The 17957-nt window shown below is 42.4% G+C and overlaps 1 protein-coding gene across 1 annotated transcript; it reads right to left on the reverse strand.

The window, feature by feature from the left end:
* Nucleotides 1-750: 750 nt before the first annotated feature.
* On the reverse strand, nt 751-17231 carry LOC311107197 (mitochondrial basic amino acids transporter-like). Its single transcript, XM_084149685.1, has 5 exons — nt 16865-17231; nt 12334-12377; nt 10361-10444; nt 4206-4413; nt 751-2542 (listed from the first exon to the last, which is right to left on the reverse strand). The coding sequence occupies exons 1-5, from the start codon at nt 16890-16892 to the stop codon at nt 1974-1976; spliced, it is 933 nt and encodes a 310-aa protein (XP_084005811.1). The 5' UTR covers nt 16893-17231; the 3' UTR covers nt 751-1973.
* Nucleotides 17232-17957: the final 726 nt, after the last annotated feature.

Raw genomic sequence — 17957 nt, forward strand, 5'->3', positions numbered from 1 at the left:
ACGTATTGGATCACTAAGAAATACAATTTTTACATTACCATGTAGTTTACCAATAAAATGGTCTGATGGTGATGTGGATATACTCGGAATATATATCCCAAAGAAAATAAATGATCTCACTCCAATAAAGAATGTCAGACCATCCATCTGTGAGCTGAAGCTGAAGCGCAGCTGGGTCATGCAGCAAGACAATTATCCAAAACACACAATCGAGTCTACATGAACATTTCTAAAAAGCAACAAATTGGACGTTTTGGAATGGCCTAGTCAAAGTCCAGACCTAATCCCAATGGAGATGTTGTGGCAGGACTTGAAACGAGCAGTTCATGCTTGGAAACCCACACGTCACTGAGTTAAAGCAGTTCTGCATGGAAGAGTGGGCCAAAATTCCTCCACAGCGACGTGAGACTGATCAACAACTACAGGAAGCATTTGGTTGAAGTCATTGCAGCTAAAAGTGGCACAACCAGTTATTGGGTGTAAGGGGGGAATTACTTTTTCACACAGGGGAATTGGGCGTTGCATAACTTTGTTTATGAAATAAATATGTAATTGTTGTGTTATTTGTTCACTTATGTTCCCTTTATCTAATATTAGGTTTTGGTTGAAGATCTGATAACATTCAGTGTTACAGATATGCAAAAGTAGAGAAAATTGGGGGGGGGGGCAAATACTTTTTCATAGCACTGTATATATATATATATATATATATATATATATATATATATATATATATATATATATATATATATATATATATATATATATATATAAAACATGGGGGATTGGAAGTGATGCAGACAATTATATTGATGGAAGTTACAATCTATCTGCAATATTAAGCAGATCTACCCCGTAAAACAAAAAACAAAACAAAAAGAATAAGTTCATTAGAGTTAACTGCACCTCAGAAATTGCAGCCCAAATAAATGGTTCACAGAGTTCAAGTAACAGACATCAACATCTACTGTTCAGAGGGGACTGTGTGAATCAGGCCTTCATGGTCGAATTGCTGCAAAGAAACCACTACTAAATGACACCAATAAGAAGAGACCTGCTTGGGCCAAGAAAAGCAATGGACATTATACCGGTGGAAATCTGTCCTGTGGTCTGATGAGTCCAAATTGGAGATTTTTGGTTCCAACCGCTGTGTCTTTGTGACACACAGAGTAGGTGAACGGATGATCTCCGCATGTGTGGTTCCCACCGTGAAGCATGGAGGAGGAGGTGTGATGGTGTGGGGGGGGGGCTTTACTGGTGACACTGTCTGTGATATATTTAGAATTCAAGGCACACTTAACCAGCATGGCTACTACAGCATTCTGCAGCGATAAACCATCTGGTTTGCGCTTAGTGGGACGATCATTTGTTTTTCAACAGGACAATCACCCAACACACCTCCAGGCTGTGTAAGGGATATTTGACCAAGAAGGAGAGTGATGGAGTGCTGCATCAAATGACCTGGCCTCCACAATCCCCCGACCTCAACCCAATTTAGATGGTTTGGGATGAGTCGGACCGCAGAGTGAAGGAAAATCAGCCAACAAGTGCTCAGCATATGTGGGAACTCCTTCAAGACTGTTTGAAAAGCATTCCAGGTGAAGCAAGTTGAGGGAATGCCAAGAGTGTGCAAAGCTGTCATCAAGGCAAAGGGTGGCTACTTTGAAGAATCTAAAATATATTTTGATTTGTTTAACACTTTTTTGGTTACTAAATGATTCCATATGTGTTATTTCATAGTTTTGATGTCTTCACTGTTATTCTACAATGTAGAAAATAGTAAAAATAAAGAAAAACCCTTGAATGAGTAGATGTTCTAAAACTTTTGACTGGTACTGTACATACAGCTAAATCAGGAGCATATGGGTTTCCATACTCAGAGATTCAAAGGGCATTGGGTCCCAATGGGTTTCCCTCCCTCCCCCACCCCACAGTAGAGCAGCTCAGTTGGGGGTAACACCTCCAGACTCAGGTCACAGGCTGGAGGCCTGGGTCTGCTGCGGTAGCTGTGTGTGGTGAGCTGTGTCGGGGGGCTCTGGCTCACAGTTTGTGGGCCCCTCTTCCACTCCCCGTGCGTACAGCAGCACCAGCGTGACGGTGGCGAAGGTGGCAGCGTTGACGGGAAATGCCCTGAGCAGGGTGGAGGTGAGACCTCGTGTGAACACTCTGAGCCCCTCCCTCCTAATGCTCTGCCGCACGCAGTCAGCGATGCTGGTGTACTGGTAGACCCCGCCCACCCCGTCCGCCTGGAGGCGGGACTTAATCACGTCCACTGGATAGGTGGAGAGCCAAGAGGCGATCCCGGACATCCCACCGGCGAATAGCAGTTTGGGGATCATGTAGGGGTCGTCAGGCTCGCAGCCAATGGAGCGAGTCAGGACGTCATAGGCCAGGAAGTAGACTCCGAAACCGGGGGTTTCTCGGATCAGCGTGGTAACCATGCCGCGGTTCACCCCCAGCAGCCCCTCTCGCTTGTAGATACGGGCCAGACAGTCCAGGGAGTTCTTGTACAGCTTCCTCTTGGACTTCTTCTCCCCAGTGCCTTAGTAACACAGTAGAACTATAAATACTAGTGATGGGAACCAATATGGAAAGGTTGACTATTGGAGAAACATGAAATAGGTGGCCATACATGTTTTTAAAACGTTTTAATGAAGTTAATGCCATTGGTGAACCCATTAAACTGATGCTATAGACAGGTGGGTTGACAACATCACCAAAATGATGCGTGCGCATCGCAGAGGCAAAAGGCAGTGTGTTGTTATGATTCTGAACGATCAGATAGCTAGCAACAATGACAAGAAGTGGCCATGTGGAGAATTGTAGGTGGCATGTTTCAGCTAGTTGTATCTTGTTCTTGATACCATGTCTTGTTTTTAGGTGTTTTTACTTATGTCACATCAATGCTAATATGGAAAAAAATGTGCTAGCTAGCTAACCAACACCTGTAACCATCTACTAGAGAAAAAACTAGTGCGTATTGTTTTATAGTTTACAATATAGGTTACATGTTGTTAATAATCCTTTGATTCTAAGGCAACCCCCTCTGTTTTGCCCCAAAGTTGTGCACGTATCGGTTTTGTTGCTGAACAACACATCAGTCTATGGTACACGTTTTCCAACAGTGTAGGGGCAGTGCACAGAGTACATTATGCTAGCTAGCTCAGATAAGCTAAAATGACATAAAAGTGTGCCCGCTAGCTACAAACGTTTGCTAACTAGAACACAAACATCTGCACAAACATCAACTACACAGAATGCGCTTCTTAGAAACTATTATTTGCTAAGGAGGTAGGTAAGTGGCTAGCTTGAAATGGCAGAGTACAATCCACAAATTGTTTAACTTGCTGGCTAGTTAGCTAGCTTGGCTTGTTAGCTAGGTTGCTCCACCACCAAATACTGAGGAAACCGATGAATGTGTATGTATGGAACATGGAACACTTTTGCCCAGTAAAGTATTCTTGCAAGTGTTGACAACAGTTTTTGTTATATTAAAGTAACAAATCCCTCATCAAATCATGATATGGCACACTCCTAAGGCAGTGTTGCATGCTTGCAATAACGGTGTAGTTTTTACAAAAAACAATATCACAACGTACCTCACTCAAATCAATATCATATCGAATTATCAACATTGATCCCCAAGGTTGTCAAAACATTTCTAATACTTGTTCATGACTTTCCTCATAACATATAGCAACTTCAATTGAAATACGCATGTGCATTTATTACATGCATGGGTATACGAGGACATCTAGTGGTCAGATGACCTGGTTTATACCGCACCATGACACGTGTAAAGAAGAGCACCATTTTCTAATTCAGACCATTTTAAGCAGTTGGAGAGAATAGTTGTTATCTCCACTCCTTTCCTAGTATTAAAATGGTGCTTTCAAGACAACTGGGAACTCAGAAAAAAAACAAATTATGGCGTCAGTGATAATACCTCCAGGTCGGAACGTCGGAGCTCTAGAAAGATGCCGGTGTTTCTGGCTTGGAATTCCGATTTGGATGAGCGTTCAAAACTATTTTTCCCAGTCGGAGTTCCCAGTTGTCTTGAACGCACTGAAGTCTGAGATTTCCTACTTGTTTTGAACGCAGCATTAAAAGCCAATTATTTTGAAAATGTATGCACTCACTAACTGTAAGTCGCTCTGGATAAGAGCGTCTGCTAAATGACTAAAATGTAAATGTATAATCCCTACCTTGCATCTGCATGCGTGTCTTGGCCAGCTCCATTGGGCAACAGATGACACACTGGATGGCTCCGGCTGCGGCCCCGGCCAGGAACTGGTTCATAGGGGTGTCATGGCCCAGGTAACGCATAGCGTTGCCCTGCACTCCAAACACTATGGCGTTGATGAAGGTTAGGCCCATCATGGGGGAGCCGATGCCTTTGTACAGCCCAAACATCTGGAGGGTGAAGGAGGGAGAGATTGGTCAGGTAAAGAGAGACAGAAAAGGAGAAGGGCAGAGATTTCAAAAATTATATATTTCAGGCTATGGACTCGTGTGAAGCATGAAAAGAGGGAGCCACATACACTACCAGTCAAAAGTTTGGACACACCTACTCATTCAAGGGTTTTTCTTAATTTTTACTATTTTTTACATTGTAGAATAATAGTGAAGACATCAAAACTATGAAATAACACATATGTAATCATGTAGTAACCAAAAGTGTTAAACAAATCAAAATATTTTATATTTGAGATTCTTCAATAATATAATAATAATAATAATAATAATAATAATAATAATAATAATAATAATAATAATAATAATAATATGCCATTTAGCAGACGCTTTTATCCAAAGCGACTTACAGTCATGTGTGCATACATTTTTACATATGGGTGGTCCCGGGGATCGAACCCACTACCCTGGCGTTACAAGCGCCGTGCTCTACCAATTGAGCTACAAAGGACCACAATAATGTTATGGCAGGGTCCATAATGGATATGTAGTCTTTTTAATCTTTCATACACAGTATAATTGGTCTACATCCTGTTCTGTGCTATTGCAAAAGAAAAAAAGTAACTTCAGTTCCTATACAGTGGCATGCGAAAGTATTCACCCCCCTTGGCATTTTTCCTATTTGTTGCCTTACAACCTGGAATTAAAATATCATTTGATTTACATACCACTTTGAAGATGCAAAATGTTTTTTATTTGAAACAAACAAGAAATAAGACCCAAAAAAAGAAAACGTGAGTGTGCATAACTATTCACCCACCCAAAGTCAATTATTTGTAGCAATTACAGCTGCAAGTCTCTTAGAGTATGTCTCTATAAGCTTAGCACATCTAGCCACTGGGATCTTTGCCCATTCTTCAAGGCAAAACTAATCCAGCTCCTTCAAGTTGGATGGGTTCCGCTGGTGTATAGCAATCTTTAAGTCATACCACATATTCTCAACTGGATTGAGGTCTGCGCTTTGAGATTTCAATGTTTCCCTTTAAACCAATCGAGTGTTGCTTTAGCAGTATGCTTAGGGTCATTGTCCTGCTGGAAGGTGAACTTCCGTCCCAGTCTCAAATCTCAGGATACCTGAAACAGGTTTCCCTCAAGAATTTCCCTGTATTTAGTGCCATGCATCATTCCTTCCATTCTGACCAGTTTCCCATCCCCACAGCATGATGCTGCCACCACCATGCTTCACTGTGGGGATGGTGTTCTCGGGGTGATGAGAGGTGTTGGGTTTGCACCAGACATAGTGTTTTCATGATGGCCAAAAAGCTCAATTTTAGTCTAATCTGACCAGAGTACATTGTTCCATTGTTGTTTGGGGAGTCTCCCACATGACTTTTGGCGAACACCAAACGTGTTTGCTTATTGTTTTCTTTAAGCAATGGTTTTTTTCAGGCCACTCTTCCGTAAAGCCCAGCTCTGTGGAGTGTATCGCTTAAAGTGGTCCTATGGACAGATACATCAATCTCCGCTGTGGAGCTTTGCAGCTCCTTCAGGGTTATCTTTGGTCTCCTTGTTGCCTCTCTGATCAATGCCCTCCTTGCCAGGTCTGTGGGTTTTGATGGCCAGCCCTCTCTTGGCAGGTTTGTTGGGGTGCCATATTCTTTCCATTTTTTAATAATGGATTTAATGGTGCTCCGTGGGATGTTCAAAGTTTCTGATATTTTTATAACCCAAAACTGATCTGTACTTCTCCACAACTTTGTCCCTGACCTGTTTGGAGAGCTCCTTGGTCTTCATGGTGCCGCTTGCTTGGTGGTGCCCCTTCCTTAGTGGTGTTGCGGACTGGGGTCTTTCAGAACAGGTGTATATATACTGAGATCATGTGACACTTAGATTGCACACAGGTGAACTGTATTTAACTAATTATGTGACTTCTGAAGGTAATTGGTTGCACCAGATCTTGTTTAGGGGCTTTATAGCAAAGGGGGTGAATACATATGCACACACCGCTTTCCGTTATTTATTTGTTCGAATTTTTTGAAACAAGTTATTTTTTCATTTCACTTCACCAATTTGGACTATTTTGTGTATGTCCATTACATGAAATCCAAATAAAAATCCATTTAAATGACTGGTTGTAATGCAACAAAATAGGAAAAACGCCAAGGTGGATGAATACTTTTGCAAGGCACTGTACAGTGTTCTAATGATGTGCAAATAGTTAAAAATATGCCACCCTTTGCCTTGATGACAGCTTTGCACACTCTTGGTATTCTCTCAACTACCTTCATGAGGTAGTCACCTGGAATGCATTTCAATTAACAGGTGTGCCTTCTTAAAAGTTAATTTGTGGAATTTCTTTCCTTCTTAATGTGTTTGAGCCAATCAGTTGGTAGGGGTGGTGTACAGAAGATAGCCCTATTTGGTAAAAGACCAAGTCCATATTATGTCAAGAACAGCTCCAATAAGCAAAGAGAAACGACAGTCCATCATTACTTTAAGACATGAAGATCAGTCAGTACGGAATATTTCAAGGACTTTGAATGTGCAGTCGCAAAAACCATCAAGCGCTATGATGAAACGGGCTCTCATGAGGACCGCCACAGGAATGGAAGACCCAGATTTACCTCTGCTGCAGAGGATAAATTCATTAGAGTTACCAGCCTCAGAAATTGCATCCCAAATAAATTATTCACAGAGTTCAAGTGACAGACACATCTCAACATCAACTGTTCAGATGGGACTGTGTGAATTAGGCTGCATGGTTGAAATGCTGCAAATAAACCACCACTAAAGGACACCAATAAGATGAAGAGACCTGCTTGGGCCAAGAAACACAAGCAATGGACATTAGACAGATGGAAATTTGTCCTTTGGTCTGGAGTCCAAATTTGAGATTTTTGGTTCCAACCGCCGTGTCTTTGTGAGACGCGGTGTGGGTGAACGGATGATCTCTGCATGTGTAGTTCCCACCGTAAAACATGGAGGAGGAGGTGTTATGGTGTGGGGGTTCTTTGCTGGTGACACTGTCTGTGATATATTTAGAATTTAATGCACACTTAACCAGCATGGCTACCACAGCATTCTGCAGCGATACACCATCCCATCTGGTTTGGGCTTGTGGGACTATCATTTGTTTTTCAACAGGACAATGACCCAACACACCTCCAGGCTGTGTAAGGGCTATTTGTCCAAGAAGGAGAGTGATGGAGTGCTGCATCAGATGACCTGGGCTCCACAATCCCCCGACCTCAACCCAATTTAGATGGTTTGGGATGAGTCAGACGGCAGAGTGAAGGAAAAGCCGCCAAACAAGTGCTCAGCATATGTGGGAACTCCGTCAAGACTGTTGGAAAAGCATTCCAGATTAAGCTGGTTGAGAGAATGCCAGAGCGTGCAAAGCTGTCATCAAGGCAAAGGGTGGATATTTGAAGAATCTCAAATATAAAATATATTTTGATTTGCTTAACACATGATTCCATATGTGTTATTACATAGTTTTGATATCTTCACTATTATTCTATAATGTAGAAAATAGTAAAAATAAAGAAAAACCATTGAATGTGTAGGTGTGTCCAAACTTTTGACTGGTACTGTAATTCTAACTAATGCATGTTGTAGAATTCATTTATAAACTTGGTAAAACCCTTATAAGGCATCGATTAACAGAACACAAACCAAAATAAGTATTCCGCAGCCCATATTTACTACAGGGCTCTACGCTGACCTTTCTTACAAGGAGCATGTGTGCGCCTAAGTTGAAAAACGCACACAAAGAAATTTAGGAGCACAATTAAAAATATTTGAGGTAATAAAGCTAGAATCCTTCATTTTTCTAGGCACACTAGTGCTCTTAAATAAAAAGTGCTCTTGAATAAAAATTCCAGGTTGCACAGCAAAATATTTTAGCGCATTTGCAAGTAAAATGGTCGGACTGTAGAGCTCTGTGCTACTGCCTCGCCTCTCCCACCTCCATGGACTCTGTGAGTATTCTAGCAGTCCCATAACATCAGTCACAAGACAAGACAGGTGAGGTCGTCTGACACAGACAGGTCCAGGATCAGCGCTTAGGACAAACTGACCTCATTAATACCACATCAAAAGCCAAAACAACAGCTTTTGGCCAAGAGACCAAATGAGCCGTAACCTCTGGAAATAACTCAAGCAGAGCAGACCTCAATGTGGTTGTGTTGATAGGAGAGTGGCCAAAGTGATTTAAAACAAATCTGAAGCCTATAGGACTATAATATACAGTGGGGAAAAAAGTATTTAGTCAGCCACCAATTGTGCAAGTTCTCCCACTTAAAAAGATGAGAGAGGCCTGTAATTTTCATCATAGGTACACGTCAACTATGACAGACAAATTGAGAGAAAAGAAATCCAGAAAATCACATTGTAGGATTTTTGATGAATTTATTTGCAAATTATGGTGGAAAATAAGTATTTGGTCACCTACAAACAAGCAAGATTTCTGGCTCTCACAGACCTGTAACTTCTTCTTTAAGAGGCTCCTCTGTCCTCCACTCGTTACCTGTATTAATGGCACCTGTTTGAACTTGTTATCAGTATAAAAGACACCTGTCCACAACCTCAAACAGTCACACTCCAAACTCCACTATGGCCAAGACCAAAGAGCTGTCAAAGGACACCAGAAACAAAATTGTAGACCTGCACCAGGCTGGGAAGACTGAATCTGCAATAGGTAAGCAGCTTGGTTTGAAGAAATCAACTGTGGGAGCAATTATTAGGAAATGGAAGACATACAAGACCACTGATAATCTCCCTCGATCTGGGGCTCCACGCAAGATCTCACCCCGTGGGGTCAAAATGATCACAAGAACGGTGAGCAAATATCCCAGAACCACACGGGGGGACCTAGTGAATGACCTGCAGAAAGATGGGACCAAAGTAACAAAGCCTACCATCAGTAACACACTACGCCGCCAGGGACTCAAATACTGCAGTGCCAGACGTGTCCCCCTGCTTAAGCCAGTACATGTCCAGGCCCGTCTGAAGTTTGCTAGAGTGCATTTGGATGATCCAGAAGAGGATTGGGAGAATGTCATATGGTCAGATGAAACCAAAATAGAACGTTTTGGTAAAAACTCAACTCGTCGTGTTTGGAGGACAAAGAATGCTGAGTTGCATCCAAAGAACACAATACCTACTGTGAAGCATGGGGGTGGAAACATCATGCTTTGTGGCTGTTTTTCTGCAAAGGGACCAGGACGACTGATCCGTGTAAAGGAAAGAATGAATGGGGCCATGTATCGTGAGATTTTGAGTGAAAACCTCCTTCCATCAGCAAGGGCATTGAAGATGAAACGTGGCTGGGTCTTTCAGCATGACAATGATCCCAAACACACCACCCGGGCAACGAAGGAGTGGCTTCGTAAGAAGCATTTCAAGGTCCTGGAGTGGCCTAGCCAGTCTCCAGATCTCAACCCCATAGAAAATCTTTGGAGGGAGTTGAAAGTCCGTGTTGCCCACGACAGCCCCAAAACATCACTCCTCTAGAGGAGATCTGCATGAAGGAATGGGCCAAAATACCAGCAACAGTGTGTGAAAACCTTGTGAAGACTTACAGAAAACGTTTGACCTGTGTCATTGCCAAACAAAGGGTATATAACTAAGTATTGAGAAACTTTTGTTATTGACCAAATACTTATTTTCCACCATAATTTGAAATAAATTCATTAAAAATCCTACAATGTGATTTTCTGGAAATGTTTTTCTAATTTTGTCTGTCATAGTTGACGTGTACCTATGATGAAAATTATAGGCCTCTCTCATCTTTTTAAGTGGGAGAACTTGCATAATTGGTGGCTGACTAAATACTTTTTTTCCCCACTGTACCAAACATGACAACTTAACATGAGCTAATCACCTGTTTAAATTTCAATTGGAGACGAAGCTTCCACTAAATTATAAAGATTTAGGTAGGACTTACCGACTCCTGCCGTACAATGGACTGGAAACAGTGGTAGGTCCCGCGGTAGAGAGGCTTGTCCACATTCTGGACCTGGAGTCTCACCTGCAACACAAACACAGGTCAAGGTCAAAAGTCAAATATAACCTGGACGGCCAATCAGCATCCCTCCTTAACGAACCAACACTTCCTGACAACAGTATTACAACATAGGAACAAAAATGAGGGAATACAGAATAGCTTACCATTACACAAAACTATACACTACATTACCAAAAGTATGTGGACACCTGCTCGTTGAACATCTCATTCCAAAATCATGTGCATTAATATTGAGTTGGTCCCCCCTTTGCTGCTATAACATCCTCCACTCTTCTGGGAAGGCTTTCCACTAGATGTTGGAACATTGCAGCGGGGACTTGCTTCCATTCAGCCACAAGAGCATTAGTGAGGCAGGGCACTGATGTTGGGTGACTAGGCCTGGCTCACAGTTGCCGTTCAAATTCATCCCAAAGGTGTTCGATGGGGATGAAGTCAGGGCTCTGTGCAGGCCAGTCAAGTTCTTCCATACCGATCTCAAAAAACCATTTCTGTATGGACCTCGCTTTGTGCACGGGGGCATTGTCATGCTGAAACAGGAAAGGGCCTTCCCCAAACTGTTGCCACAAAGTTGGAAGCACAGAATCATCTAGAATGTCATTGTATGCTGTAGTGTTAAGATCTCCCTTCACTGGAACTAAGGGGCCTAGCCCGAACCATGAAAAACAGCCACAGAACATTATTCCTCCTCCACCAAACTTTACAGTTGGCACTATCCATTGGGGCAGGTAGCGTTCTCCTGGCATCCACCAAACCCACATTCGTCCATCGGACTGCCAGATGGTGAAGCGTGATTCATCACTCCAGAGAACGCGTTTCCACTGCTCCAGAGTCCAATGGCGGCGAGCATTACACCACTCCAGCCGAAGCTTGACATTGCGTATGGTGATCTTAGGCTTGTGTGCAGCTGCTCGGCCATGGAAATCCATTTCATGAAGTTCCCAACGAACAGTTATTGTGCTGACGTTGCTTCCAGAGTCATTTTGGAACTCAGTAGTGAGTGTTGCAACCCAGGACAGACGATTTTTACACGCTACTCGCTTCAGCGGTCCCATTCTGTGAGCTTGTGTGGCCTACCACTTCGCGGCTAAGCCGTTGTTGCTTCTAGACGTTTCCACTTCACAATAACAGTACTTACAGTTGACCGGGGCAGCTCTAGCAGGGCAGAAATTTGACAAACTGACTTGTTGGAAAGGTGTCATCCTATGATGGTTCCAAGTTGAAAGAAACTGAGCCCTTCAGTAATGCCATTCTACTGCCAATGTTTGTCTATGGAGATTGCATGGTTGTGTGCTTGATTTTATACACCTGTCAGCAACGGGTGTGGCTGAAATAGCCGAATCCACTAATTTGAAGTGGTGTCCCCATACTTTTGTATATGTATATATATATAGTGTATGTACTGCAATGAAGTGTACAAACATTATTTTTCTGACACGACTTGGTGAACTCAGACATAAAAAAGTTGATAGGGGATGGGGAAGGGTCCTATTCTTGTTGTGGTTGAACAAAAACAAGACAGTCAAAGTGTCACAGAGAGAGACGGGTGGATGGATTGACCTTTGCTGTACTTACTACATTGTACTGTTGTGAAGTATCTACTAACACAGTAAGACCTTTTCTGTGAAACGAAGAAAGTCCCTGTTACAGGTAACAAGGACATCTCCCACAATCATTAGACCTATGCAAGCAGGATGTGTACGAAATCAGCACCATACATACAAAATAGCATCTGTTATAGTGTGGAGAATACGGTCCTCAATGTACCTTACCATACTGTATTGCTGCTTTTTATGGTTGTTTGAGACAAGCAGCAACTGTTGAACTTAGTGACTGCAAGCTTTATTTTCATATAATAGAAAGAAACAGGCCAAAACAAGAACAACCAGACTCACCTTAACCGTGTCAAAAGGGTGTCCTACTAAGACTCCGGCAGCACCTAAGGAGAAGAATGAGAGAGCAGTTAGACAGGATAGCCTACGCTACACTTAACTGAGAACAGATTGTTTAATGTTTTTTCCAAGTAAAAATGACTGTAGCCTATGTGATACACAGATAGTTTGAGAAGTTGTACTCTGGTAGAAAAAAACGTCAATCCATTTTTGCAAGCTTTATAGCAACCGACAATTGTTTTTAAGTAAACAAAATAAATAGCCGTGTCTGCTTTTCAGATCACAACTTCAGAAATTGTAATCATACGCCTATTAATGTTGGCTCTCACCCCACAGAGGACATCACATCAGCCTGCCAAAATATAAGCTGTGATTCATCTGAGAAGGAAATGGAAACCCTGTAGCCATCAACAACAACCTGTAGCCTAACTACAGACAGACAGCAGACCTGGGTTCAAATACTATAAATCTTTCAAATAGTTGAAGCATTTGCTCCAGCCTGCCTTGAGTGCCAGATGGGCTGGGTTTACAGTTTTGAGACTATTCTATTAGTCCATTAAGCCAGGCTGTTTCAATCAAACACCGGTAAAGTATTTGAAATGATTTCAAATAGTATTTAAATCCAAGTCTGACAGACAGTGACGCTACCTGGGTCTAGAAACCGCTGCCTCATATCTGGCAAGGCCACTGGGGAGAGACTGAGTCTCCTTCAGGAATAGCCTCTTCCAGACGACTGCTCTGGAAGGTACTGTACATAACATGTGTAAAGGGGTACCCTACCCTTGTAACGATGCCAGTTTGGGCCCTCTCACTACTGACTAGGTTTAACCTAATACAAGCCCTCTCCTCCACACACCCTGGCTCTGAATACAGAGTGAAACCTTGGCCCTGGGCCCAGACAGCAACTGTCCTGCTACAGGCCTTGGTGTAGGCCTACATAGTTTGGCAGACTATACTCCACATTGGCACCAAATGTTCCAAAAACAACAACATTCTAGAATGTTGGAAAGCGTAGTGCACCAGCATGGCACCCATGAGAATGCTACAACCCAAACATAGTTTGCATAACTCTGTCTTTAGTCTGTCTGTGCCTCTCTGGGACTGGCTAGAAGAGCCATGCTAATCCTTACTAAGCGCCTGCTGTGTCACAGTGAGAAGACTTGTTCCAGCCAGCCAATCAGAGCCGGCCTCCTTCTGTAAGCCAGTAAAAGAACAGCAGTAGGCATGTGCAAGGGTCAGTGCTATCTGGGATGCTTGGGACATCCCTACCCTAAATCCTTACCCTAACCCCTACCTTAACCCCTACCTTAACCCTTTAAATGTCCACTTCAGATGGGGTAGGAATGTCCCAAGGATCCTGGATAGGACGGGCCAATGTGCAAGGGGATAACAAGTCAACAAATAGTGACCTCAGAGAAACTACCACGATTACTTGCGTCCTTGGCAACCGGCAGGCAAAGGAAAATTATGGTCATATTTTACAATACCTTAGGTAGCTACAGCTACAGTGGAAAAAACGACCAGCAAACTAACAGTACCCTGGGCAATTTGTAAAGTTTAGTTATTTCTCTCTTTTCTTTCACTTTTTGTATCTATACTGAACAAAAATATAAACACAACAATTTCAACGATTTTACTGAGTTGCAGTTCACATAAGGAAATCAGTTAAATGAAATAAATTCATTAGGCCATAATCTATGGATTTCACATAGGCCCACCGACTGGGGAGCCAGGCCCAGTCAAACAGAATTAGTTTTTCCCCACAAAAGAGCTTTATAACAGACAGAAATACTCCTCAGTTTCATCAGCTGTCCGGGTGGCTGGTCTCTGATGATCCCGCAGGTGAAGAAGCTGGCTGTGGAGGTCCTGGGCTGGTGTGGTTACATGTGGTCTGAGGTTGTGATGCCGGTTGGACATTCTGCCAAATTTTCTAAAACGATGTTGGAGGCGGCTTATGGTAGAGAAATTAACATTCAATTCTCTGGCAACAGCTCTGGTGGACATTCCTGCAGTCAGCATGCCAATTGCACACTCCCTCAAAACTTGAGACATCTGTGGCATTGTGTTGTGTGACAAAACTGCACATTTTAGAGTGGCTTTTTATTGTCCCCAGCACAAGGTGCACCTGTGTAATGATCATGCTGTTTAATCATCTTCTTGATATGCCACACCTGTCAGGTGACTGGATTATCTTGGCAAAGGAGAAATGCTCACTAACAGGGATGTAAACAAATTTGTGGCCAAAATTTCAGAGAAATATGTTTTTGTGCATATGGAACATTTCTGGGATCTTTTATTTCAGCTCATGAAACATGGGACCAAGACTTTACATGTTGCATTTATATTATGCAAAGGTGTCTGCCTGGTACAAGGTAACTACGCAAGTTATTCATTCCCCTATGGTGACCTTGGAATGATTGCTTTGAAAGCCTAATGCAACGTGTTGCCTGAAACTGCAGGAGTTTTCAGAGGAACTGATTCACAAATGCTCAAAGGCTTGGTTTGTCATCATTTATATTTTAGTCATTTAGCAGACGCTCTTATCCAGAGCAACTTACGGGAGCAATTAGGGTTAAGTGCCTTGCTTAAGGGCACATCGACAGATTTTTCACCTAGTCAGCTCGGGGATTCGAACCAGTGACCTTTCGGTTACTCGCCCAACGCTCTTAACCACTAAGCTACCTGCCGCCCACTTTTGGAGCATGCCACGTTGGCAGCAAAAGTTCCAACATAATTACATTCTAGTTGGAATACCAATTAGAATAGTATTGTTATGGAACATTTGGTGCCAACATGGAGGATAGCTTACACTCATATACGTTTATGGCTCAGCTCCAAATAGTGAGCCTAATAGGCTTACACTTCCATATAATACTAAAGTTGCCCTCTGAGTCGAGTAGGGCTTTTCACACCATTCCACTCACGTTGAGCATGTGGATCCCTCCCCTATGGGTTTACATGAACACCAAGCCCCTCCACAGCAGCAGGAGGGAGAGTGTGATTGGTCTGTGAAGGGGTGTGGGTGGATGCCTCTCCTTGTTACGGTAGAGCCATCTTAGGTTATCTGTTCCAGTCTGCAAATATGAAAATGTATGCACTCACTACTGTAAGTCGCTCTGGATAAGATCGTCTGCTAAATTACTAAAATGTCAAATGTAAATGTAATGCTACAGGACTACATGCTTTCCATTCTTCACAGGGCGTACAGAGGACATTAAGGAGGCTTGTGGGTGGCTGGAAAACACCTGTTGTAGGATTTCTAGACCATGTCCTAGTGAGAAGGAAGGAAGGAAGGAAGGAAGGAAGGAAGTCATTTGATCTTTCTCCTATGATAGCCAAGTCATTGAATTTTGACAAGTAACTTTGTAAGCCTGTTAATTGACGTATAAATCATTGATTGATGGAGCAGTAACTGAAACCGCAGATGTATCACGTCATAAATCATTTCACCAGGGAAGAAGTAGACCTTCAACTTTCAACAACATAAACTTGGCCTTCCTGGAGAGAAGGGCCACTCATCTACTTTAATATACAACCACCTATAAACAATTATAACCTAGAAGAATAGCACCAAGGTAACATTGGAGAATACTGGCATCAGATACCCAAATAAGGTCTAACCCTGAAATGTTGATGGTGGTTACCCATATCCCCAGATATCCAGCTTTTATGACACATAGGGCCTACTTTTTTCTGACACCAGATAGCAGACTCAATAACACTTGCACCAACCTGATTTACCAAATAGGCCTATATCTACATTGGAACAATGTCATGCTTACCAATTATTCACAGACTGTAGGCTACAGTATCTTATGGTGTCAAATTGAGTTTGTTATTCCTGTTATATGATGTTACAATCATAGCCGCGGGAAGATGTTTGGGGATGGGGGTGCTGCCATTTTTTCCGCGCTACTGACTGCTGTATCGGTCTGATAATAAAGGATTAGTAAAGGCCCAGTGCACTACTTTTGTGAAAAAGTATAATAATAATACAAATGTATTAATATTGTATTAATATTCTCAGGGGGTGTTGCAGCACCCTCAGCACCCCTACTTCCAGCGGCTATGGTTACAATCACACATGGAGTCAGTTATTGGTTTTAATGCATTGTCTCAATAGTTACAGACAGGTACAATATGTCACGTGTTTTCCCATTTCTATAGATATAATTTGGAAAATGAACCTTGCGTGCCCTGTCGACCCACTTGTGCCAAATATAAAAAATGCGGTTTAAATCACGGAATGGGATTGTATCACACAATATTGATGTACCTACCTAGTTAGCAGGGTGATGATGTGAATAAGGCAACAGCTGCACAATCTCAATGACATACATTGTGTCAATTTGTGTGAGCTATGTAAGAATTAATTTATCAAATTGGTTTCAGGACAATTATCTGTGTGTGTGGTGTGATGGTAGGTAGCCTATGACGATGGATGGGTGCGCTTGCCTTCCCTCATTGGCTTAGTGCAGCCAGTAGCTAGCTAAAGCTGCCTCCTGGGTTGATGTGTGTTTCAAATCAGACGTACCTCCAATGCAGCCAGCGAGAAAGTCCATCACCACTATTCAGTAGAAATTTGCGATTCAGTGTCAAATATCGGTTAATTATTGCTTTTTCTGAAGCCGATTCGTTTGACACCTACACAGTTTGATGAAACAACACACAGCTGAGCTAACCAGCTAACTAGCTACGTTGCTTGCCACCTAGCTAGCTGGCTAAAGTCTTCGTCTCCTAGCTAGGCTAATGTGCTTTCAACTTGCTAGCTAATATATCCTTGTTGCGATATCTGTGGTCGTTAGAATCACTGAGGTATGAATATAGTAGCTACACGACCTCCACGAACTGTCATAGCTAAGTGATTTTACGATCCCCTCTCTGCAGTAACCTCGACCCTGTGTCTGTCTGACCAACGTTTTGACAGATGACATTGGAGGCGTTTACTACCTGCTTCGGGTAAACATCGTATCCAATCACATTACAGTGCCGAAGGCGCCACCCCCCTTTTCGATCTTACCCCCAACGCTTATTGGTTGTGTATGAAAATAATCCCCCTTTCAAGGTTGTGTCAGCAATACGGTGTGATGTTTTTGGTCATTGATGAAAACACCCCACAACCAACTCTCATTTTAATCATTATGGCAGATTTCACATAATATCGATTTTACATAGGGAATTATATAGATGTTTCTACGCATAAGCAAACGGACTGAAAAACATCTGGCTGCTTAAAGTTGCGATTGTTTTCCATATCACGTATGCCAAATTTAGACAAAATATAAACTATTCCTTATGTTATGGCTTAACTACCTACATTCAAGGTCACATATGGACGAACATACCATGGAATAGCTACCACCTTTCAAACTTCTCGTTTCAATCTTCTTATCAATGACATTATGTTTTTCAGAACAGTTCTCACACTGGTTTTAGACACAAGTAGCCTTTATTGACTGGTAGCCCGCCTTTTATGCCTCTTTCTAAGATAGAAAGCTGAATTGTTTCTCAACGTGGCATTACTTCACTGAATATCTTTAGATATTTAGCCTTAAACAATTACTGGCTTTGTGCTAGAATAACATTAGCCTAGAGTGCATTTGTAAGGATAGTTCGTTTTTTATGTT

The sequence above is a fragment of the Coregonus lavaretus genome (genome assembly GCF_964263955.1).
Source record: "Coregonus lavaretus genome assembly, chromosome: 31".
Lineage (NCBI taxonomy): Eukaryota > Metazoa > Chordata > Actinopteri > Salmoniformes > Salmonidae > Coregonus > Coregonus lavaretus.

What these genes read in the sequence shown, in the direction of transcription:
- LOC311107197 (XM_084149685.1), bottom strand. Translation starts at nt 16,892, where the DNA reads ATGGACTTTCTCGCTGGCTGCATTGGAG. An exon ending in TCTCGCTGGCTGCATTGGAG is followed by an intron (nt 12,378 to 16,864) that starts GTACGTCTGATT and finishes TCTTCTCCTTAG; the next exon opens with GTGCTGCCGGAGTCTTAGTA. An exon ending in CCATTGTACGGCAGGAGTCG is followed by an intron (nt 4,414 to 10,360) that starts GTAAGTCCTACC and finishes TTCACCCTCCAG; the next exon opens with ATGTTTGGGCTGTACAAAGG.